Below are 8,649 nucleotides of genomic sequence, written 5' to 3' on the forward strand. Positions count from 1 at the left end.
TATATATATATATATATAGATAAAATATGTAATATTATATATAATATGTAAATTATTATTGGCAATTATTATTTTATTTTATTTCAGACCAACTTTTCTTTGTGAGCCTCAAAGTTCCACCACTAAAAAAAGGAAAAAAGCACAAAAAAGTCCTGACACCCACAGCCCGTGTACTTCGAGAGTGAAAATTCTCAAACCTGAATTACTTGGGGGTGAGTGGGATGGGTTAGGATTACTCACAGCTCCAGTACTTTCAGGGTATTGTAGTTGTAGTTCTTCGTGTAATGAACACATGCTTATTACATGTAAAATAGGTTCTGTTAGGCTCTTTGGAGTTGCGAAATGGAAAGTTTATGAGAAATATTTAAAGACGTGTAAGTAAAAATAGATTACAAGACATCACGAGCCTCTTATTGTGAAGTCCTACAGGAAGCAGTACGTACAGTCCAGGGCTGAAAACTGGCTGAACTGTCTGACTCCATTTTAATTGACTGTTTTCGTGAGAGACGTTGAACCTACAGCATGGCGTCTGAAGAGCTTGCAAAGAAGTTGCAGTCGCGACTGGCTGCTGCGGAAGAGGCCGAGCAGAGGCCCGAGACCGAACAGAGTCCGGTTCCGGTCCAATCCCAGGAACCCGATCATGGCTGTGGAGATACGCCGTCCGAGCTGGCGACGAAACTGAACCGCAGGCTGGACATTAACGACGGAAATGCTCCTTCTCGGACGACTCGTGTTTTTAACCCTTACACTGAGTTTAAAGAGTTCTCCCGCAAGCAAATTAAAGACATGGAGGCGATGTTTAAACGGTAAGAATTAATGTTTAGTCCTCTTCAATTTTTGATGCTAGCTAGACGCTCCGTTGTGTTTACGGGAGTTGACTGGATTGTAGCCTAATGAATATGCAGTACTGATTGATCGTGATTCGTCCCGTCGCTTCTGCCCCGTTCAGAGTGACGCACTGCAGGCCCGCTCCATCTCCTCCCGCTTCTCGCTCCCCGCTAGTGTCGCTAAACATTCCTGTTTAATTGAAAAGTAGGAATTTTCGTATGGATCGCCCCCCTTAATTTAACATAAAATATGTGATACTCATCATCCAATCTGGGCAAGCACATTTATTGAAGGCTGTTAATCTATATTACGGTTATGTTGTTGATACTCTGGTTTGATTTGTTGGTTTGTTTACTTGTTTGGTTTATATGCGGGAAGGTGCAATATGTGTTTTATATTAAACAATATGGATATTTTTGCTGTTGTTGTGGGGTCAGGGCTCAATAAGTGTGTGTTGTTGTTTGTAGTGTGCTTCACAAAGCACCCTTCCTCAGTAACACAGCTCCTCCAGACTAGCAGCAGCAATTAGCAAACACCTAGAGTGAACTGGGCCTCTGCTGAGCTTATCACAAAACTACAGCTCTCCTAATAACAGCTGTAATGAACAGCTAGAGAAGCATTGTTGAACAGGTATGAGAGAGAGAGAGCCCAGTTTCAAGGTGTCAGATGTTGCATATGCAAAGTCAAATGTATTATCTTTGATATTAACAACTGAAGGTAACATAGTTACTTGATTGCTAGAAAATGGTATTATGTGCTTGGTAGATACATAATACCTTCTTCCCCTTTTAAAAGAACGCATATCTCACTTCCCCTGATCATCCTGTTTCATAAAGCAGTTTGCTAAAGTGACACCTATTGAGAACTTACTTCCTTCTGTTCTGATATGACTCACTGATAATTCAGCTGAGGTCGTATCTAATTGTAATTTTAGTTATTTATTCACTCAGCTTAGCGGAAGGGCTGTTCTATTTCTGCCTTTTGACTTCCTTTTAAATGTTGTAATTCTTATTAGTCATTTCTGCCACTCCGTATGAACATCATCAAGAAGCTTTTCATTTTGTGTTACTGTCCTTTGTTTTTCTGGTCTGGTCAGACCATGATCAAGGAGCTGGACACTGCTGAATACACACTGCTGTGTGCACAGAGAAGGAACCACTGTCAGCTTTACAATTGATTTTATGTAGGGAGGTTGTATATATAACTGTATATATTCATATATACAGTATATATCATGCTTTTATGGTCAGATTACAGATGCTTTCCTAACTAAATATAAGCATACTGACAGCATGTTGCTGTTGTCTCGGTTCCTATGAGGCCGTCTGTTGTGTATTTGGAAATAAGAGACATTGAGAACCTGTGAGAACTTGTTCAGAAATGCAGTTGCCATTCCGAGAATGTTCACCGAACCATAAATGGCTGATTAGTGAAAAGTTTAGGTCACATAGCGAAGAAATCCAGTTCTGAAACTTCAAGAACTGGATTTGTTAAAACTTAAAAAAAAAGTTGATTAAAAACAGGATTCCTGCAACATTTCTATTTCTTCTGTTTTGAACAATATGTAGAAAGAACAAGAAAATTTCTGAAGAAATCTAAAAGGGGCTTGACAAGTGTGCCTTTTGTAGGTGTATTCCATGCATGCTATTGTCGGCCCCAATTAGAATTTTTATTTGCACAAAACCTGTAAAAAAAACAAGGCTAACAGAGATTTTTAAAACTAGGACCTGTATTTTGTTTTCCCTCAAATAGTTTGACACTTTTTGTTTCTCTAACTCAGAGGTTCCCAAACTGTGGGGCACGCCCCCTAAGGGGCGTGCCGTGCCATTGCAGGGGGGGCACGGGAAGCCGTCTGGATGAAAAAAAAAAAAAACACACATGAACACTGTGTGCGCTGGGTTTTTACCTCAGAATGGCCAACTCTGTTATTCCTCTGTCATTTTGATACAATAGGGCAGGGGTGGCCAAGTCCAGTCCTCGAGAGCCACCATCCTGCAAGTTTCAGATGCATCCCTGCTTCAACACACCTGAATCAAATGACTGGCTCGTTATCAGGCCTCTGTAGAGCTGATCCCGGTCTGTTGGAGTAAGGATACTTCTAAAACTTGCAGGATGGTGGCTCTCGAGGACTGGACTTGGCCACCCCTGCAATAGGGCCTTCCGCACTTCCCATATCTGTGTCCTCTGTCACTTTTGTCAGCAGTTAAAACTGTTTAATCCTTTGTTAACATGTGGTAACCTGTTTTTCCGAGCCGCCTTTAAACGCAACATGAGTGCTACGACGCTCGCGCTGGGTTTCCACCTGTGAAGGAGACCTGCTGCTGCTGTACTGAGCTACACAGGTGTGTCATGGCAGCAAACCAGCAAAACGCAAAGAACTTTTCAGTTTTTCCCCCAAACTAACCGACTGAGTTGAGTAAAGATGCAGGTAAAGTTAGCTAAAAGATGACTAGCTAGCTAATATCAATACAGCACCTGTAGCTTAACAAGTAGCCTGTAGGCTACCAATGTTATTGTCTATGTCCATTTTGCCCCAAAATAGTCGTGTCCTGTGTGCGTGTGTGTGCGCGCGCGAGTGTGTGTGTATGACTTTGGTCAATCTTCATGACATCATCTAGATGTCATTTCCTGTCATTGTTTAAAGAGACAGTAATAATTCTGTATGTAAACTTCTGATTTTGAAGACATTAATAAATAAAGTACTAACATTATTTCTCTCATTATTGTGGCATTTGGCAATGATTTAGTAAATAATTTAACAACAGTAAAAATAATTTAGTAATTGTAACTGATCTTAAACAGATCTGAACTTCAGACAGTGGAAAAATAATGTGAGTCTTTGTATTTGGTGTATGTAAACTTCTAGTTTCCACTATTAGCTGAGGCAGATATAAAACCACAGTAGCTGTTGGTTGTGAGGCTGGATCTGGGCCTTGGATGTTGGTGTGGCGTTCGTCCTGAGCTCCTGTTGCTGCGCAGTCTGGGCGAGTCATTCAGACTTTAGCTTTAAGCCGGGTTCGCTGCGGGTTTACCTTCCCCTGACCTCGGCTGCTTTTCTGCTGTTTTCAGATTTGACACTGGAAGAGATGGCTTCATCGACCTGATGGAGCTGAAGATACTGATGGAGAAGTTGGGAGCTCCACAGACTCATTTGGGCCTGAAGAACATGATCAGGGAAGTGGATGAAGATATTGACGGCAAACTGAGCTTCAGAGAGGTGAGAGGGAGGTGAAGATAAAATGAGATTGGCCTGTGCTTGTGCACTGAATATTGAAATAGTCATTGAATTCTTGCAGCAGTGCTAATGTGTATAAATGTCAGAACTATAGTAGGCTAAATGTTTGAGCTGAGGCAGTACAACATCCTGAAAAAAGCAGAAGTGGTGACTGTGGATTACTTAGTTCCACTGGTGGAGCTAACTGTGAGCCAGTATGAGACTGTCTCAGTATAACCTATGAATACCATTATGAACCCTAAAAACTAGGGGAAATGTAGAATGCCATGTAATTTAAAGACAGAAAAGTGAGAATTATTCCTACGTCTGCCGTGATATTGCAGCAGCGTGATTGATGCAGACTCGCAGCAGGACAGTCACTGCTGTACCACTGATGACATGACAGAATGAGCCACTGCAGACACATTTTATCCATGCTCTTCCAGCAATAGATCTCCTGGCTCGAAGAAGTCTATAATCTATGAATTTAGTCTTTTTCTTCAGTTGTTTAAATTCCATCAGGTATATTCCAAGTACACAGAGTTTAACCTCTTTCATCTTAAACAATTCAGATAGACTCCTGATGGCACCTTCCAAAATCTCTGGGTTTTAAGATGCTTCCACAGACAACGGAAAAGAGTTCCTTTTTCAAAGAAACATTTTGTGCAAGTATCTGGAATATCACGGGACACATAATGAAGCCTAACACGTGTTACATACTGTGGGTTCTCATAAGCCATTTATATTACAGAAGTTTAAATCCTGTGTTTGTTTTTGTGCCATATCTGATTCTGTATCTAAAATGAAACAAAGACTTCCTCCTTGTCAAGTCCTCTGTGACTTTGGCTGTTATGTTTTCATGGGCGTTATCCGTTCATGCTGGCCTGAGCCTGAAGCATTGTGGTCCAGGTACAGGCTGACGTGTCAGTATGGTACCTACACAAACACAAACATGCTGTTGAACGAGTTGGGTTGTTTCCCTGTTTGCAGTTCTTGCTGATCTTCCGTAGAGCTGCAGCTGGAGAGCTGGAGGAGGAGAGCGGCTTGATGGCTCTGGCCAGGCTGTCTGAGATCAACGTCTCCACTGAAGGGGTCATGGGGGCCAAAGACTTCTTTGAGGCCAAGGTATGCTAATAGCTTGTTCTATTCCATGGAGTTAATCAGACCACTGTGTCATTAAGAACTGTTTTCTCAGACATTGATATGTAATCCACATATTTGATACGAATGAATCAGTCTATACATTCTATTACTGTGAAGCTGTCTACAGATTAATTTTACATTATCTTTTACTTAGCAATATAGTTGCTAAGTAAAACGGGAACTACATATGAACATCTCCACTGAAGGGAGAAATGTCTTTGTGTGTGTGCAGGTGTGGTTGGATGTGCTCTGTGTTAGATTGAATTATTGTACCGAGAAGGTAATCCTGTGAGACTGGGAAGCATTTCCTTTAGTGGTGTGTCAGTCGATCAGCTGCCAATCATAATTGGCCGATTTCCATGAAAAGGTCTATAGTCATGTTCTTCTGAAACTATAATTATCCTCTACCCTGTAGCGATAAGCTCTTTGTTTAGCAGAGATATTATAGTTCATGCAGTAAATATCAGCAGCACTTCACTTTTTCCACGTTATGTTGCAGTCTTTTCCATATTGTATTAAATTGATTGCTTTCCTCAAAATTCTACTTATTATGACAACGTGGGAAAAAAAGTTCTTGAGATTTTTTATAAATTTATTAACCAAGAAATTAACAAAAGTAATTCACGTGATATTAAGCTGTTTCCACTGATCATCCTGGAGCTGTTTCTACAGCTTGAATGGAGTCCAGCTGTGGTGAATTCAGATGATTAAATAGACAGGCGTCTGCCTTTACAGATCAATTCAAAGCCCCTCTGTTGACCTGCACTGTCTGCTGTGGGGCCTGATATTGACAGGTGTGTGTGCCTGACGGTGTTTTGTCCTTGTGTGTTTTCAGGTTCAGGCTCTGTCCCAGAGCAGCAAGTTTGAAGCTGAGATTCGAGAAGAAAAAGAAGAACGCAAGAAACAGGAGGTGGAGAAGAAGGAGCGACAAGCTGCCTTCAAGCAGCTGCAGTCGGCCTTCTGCTCATGACCGCTGCAGCTTCACCTCAAGCAAATGTGTTGAAATTTAAAATGAGCTTACCACTCCACTCACACTGTAAGAAGCAACATAACTCAGAACAATAAGGTTTAAAAACCGAAAGGAAAGATGAATAAACGTATTTCATGCTAATGTATTTGAAACTAAATTTCCTGTGAAATCACAGGCCACTTTTCCATAGTTTCTGCAGCTACTCAACGAAACTCTAACATGCAGAACCATAGCTTCGGATGCGTACAATGATTCCTGGTGTTTTTTTTAAGTTTCTGTTGATCTGAATGGCTAAAGCTGCATTTCTGTGAATTTGTTTGGAAGATTTAACCCTGAGGGAACTCTGAATTATTTTTATTCATCTTTTCTACATTGTGTGCTGCTTGTGAAATATGTTTAACATTCCAGTTTTTCAGGGTTTGTGTCACCTGATGATCTTTAACCTAAACACGTTCCTAATTGTAGTGTGAATTTCCCTACCTTACATTTCCTACAAAAAAAGTGTGTTTAAAAGTAAGTTAACGAAGCACTAAGATCACATTGTGACTGTATGTTTTTGAACAAACTGCTCCTGTAATTGCTGGAGGGAATTAACAAAATGCGTTTGGCAATGATTTATGTATAAAGTCTCCCATCTCCATACTGTCGTATTTCATCATGAGGGATTTTCTTTGCATTTATTAGAACTGATTTCACCTGTCAGAGAACATCCCAGGTGTTGATGATGCTACGCTGCTTTTACTAAAAGTGATGTTTAATTCCACAGAAGGTGTTTGAAACTTTTACCTCCTTTATCGCAGAGTTTGCTTGAAATGACTAAATCCTAGCACAAAGTTTATCACTCACGCTGAACAATAAGACTTGTTTGTATCCCACATAGTGGTTTCCCTCAACACACATCTAATGCATTTTGCGCACCTAAAGCAATGTGAACAGTAGACTGCATTTTCGGACTTTATTTCAGTCAAACTGAGGAGCTCTCCCAGGGTTACTCTGTGTCCCTGCTGTGCTCAGACGGGTACAGAATGACAAGGTCTGTTAGTTTTAGGCTTGATGTGAATCAACCTGTGTATCCTTACAATTTGAAAACATATTTTTATGTTTTGGGCATGTTTGTAAGAGGCTGTGGCTGTGGGCATGAATATTTGGAGTCGTTAACACCTGATGACATAAAAGATTAAAGACGTAAATAAGTTCTGAGAAGCAGCACAGGTTTCATTTTTAAAAGCACATTCACCATTTGTTGCACAATTTCGAAATGCTTGGTGGAACTAAAAGTAATTGTTGGGGGTGGAGAAGGCTTCTGACTCACTCAGTCTAGATTTGGTTGGAGGTCCGGCTCATTGGTGTGCCGCTGCAATGAAAGCCAGATTTCTGCATGATTTGTTTTCAGCCAATAGGAAGGGATCTTTGACCTTTTCTCACAGTCGATGCTTCAGTTTATCTGATGTCAGATTATAGATGACTGCTGAATTCTGCTTCGTCTTGTACTTAGTGACATTGAGCTAGCAGAAAGCATGACCTTCCTGAAGTGGGATGCAGCTGTTATTACCTGTGTATTTGTTGCCATGACGTCACAATCTGCTGAAAATAAATTCCATTTAATTCCACAGACAAGAGCTGCAAGGTTGTAGGATTAACTGTAGTGTGTCCATAGCAACGTTTAACAATTCCAAACTGATACTATGTTTAATGTAACGTTTCCAGTATTCATTGTGTAAATTGATGTTTCTTTTTTTCTTTCTTTTTTTAAGGTTAAAATCTTCTTTGTTTGATTTATCAGAGTTATATGATGCCAAATAATAAAGTGGTAAGTGAAATATATTTTTAGGCAATTGTATAGAATATGTTCTACCCTGTGTGGAATGAAACATTTTAACTTTAATAAAGGAAACTAAATCATTATTGGAGAATTGCATTTATATGATCCATCATATAGAACCAGTCGTTCCATTTTGCATTAGAGGAGTTCATGTCGTAACCGCCTGCTGGTCTAAAACCACATACACATGAAACCTGGTATATGTAAAGTTTGGTTTGATTTATATTTAGGGATGATGTTGATGATTTGTTCTAACTAGAACAGAACATCAGCATCATAACTAGAGCTCACTGAAATCAAATTTTCTACACACACACATGCACACACACACGCATACAGGCTTGATGTGAATCAACCTGTGTATCCTTTCAATTTGAGAAAACGAATTGAAGGCTACAATCTGAATCCTTTCCATAAAGTTTACAGTTCTTATCAAGACAGGAATACCGTCATGTTACAATATTTGAAATAAATCATCTTTTTTTGTCTAAATGCAGTCAGTTGAAAGCTCATGCATGTTTCAAACATTTTGTAATTGTAATATTGTATTTCCCACAAGTAGAACATTTTCAAAATCTCTTTTTCTTGCACTGTGTCTGCAGTTTAGCCTCCCTGATCAATCAATCAAATTTTATTTGTATAGCACATTTCAGCAGCAAGGTGCTTTACAAC

General features: G+C 39.9%; 1 protein-coding gene across 1 annotated transcript; it reads left to right on the forward strand.

Moving 5' to 3' along the window:
* The first annotated feature begins 437 nt into the window (after nucleotides 1–437).
* efhd1 (EF-hand domain family, member D1) lies at nucleotides 438–8,060 on the forward strand. The gene is made up of 4 exons (XM_007573410.2): nucleotides 438–806; nucleotides 3,898–4,045; nucleotides 5,033–5,167; nucleotides 6,021–8,060. The coding sequence occupies exons 1-4, from the start codon at nucleotides 523–525 to the stop codon at nucleotides 6,153–6,155; spliced, it is 702 nt and encodes a 233-aa protein (XP_007573472.1). The 5' UTR covers nucleotides 438–522; the 3' UTR covers nucleotides 6,156–8,060.
* Nucleotides 8,061–8,649: the final 589 nt, after the last annotated feature.

Source organism: Poecilia formosa, unplaced genomic scaffold, assembly GCF_000485575.1.
Source record: "Poecilia formosa unplaced genomic scaffold, Poecilia_formosa-5.1.2 Scaffold328, whole genome shotgun sequence".
Lineage (NCBI taxonomy): Eukaryota > Metazoa > Chordata > Actinopteri > Cyprinodontiformes > Poeciliidae > Poecilia > Poecilia formosa.

Bases quoted from the DNA above. Each gene is read 5' to 3' on its own strand.
- efhd1 (XM_007573410.2), top strand. From the start codon at position 523: ATGGCGTCTGAAGAGCTTGCAAAGAAGTTGCAGTCGCGACTGGCTGCT. The intron at 807-3,897 runs GTAAGAATTAAT...TGCTGTTTTCAG, and splicing joins ATGGAGGCGATGTTTAAACG to ATTTGACACTGGAAGAGATG. The intron at 5,168-6,020 runs GTATGCTAATAG...GTGTGTTTTCAG, and splicing joins AAGACTTCTTTGAGGCCAAG to GTTCAGGCTCTGTCCCAGAG.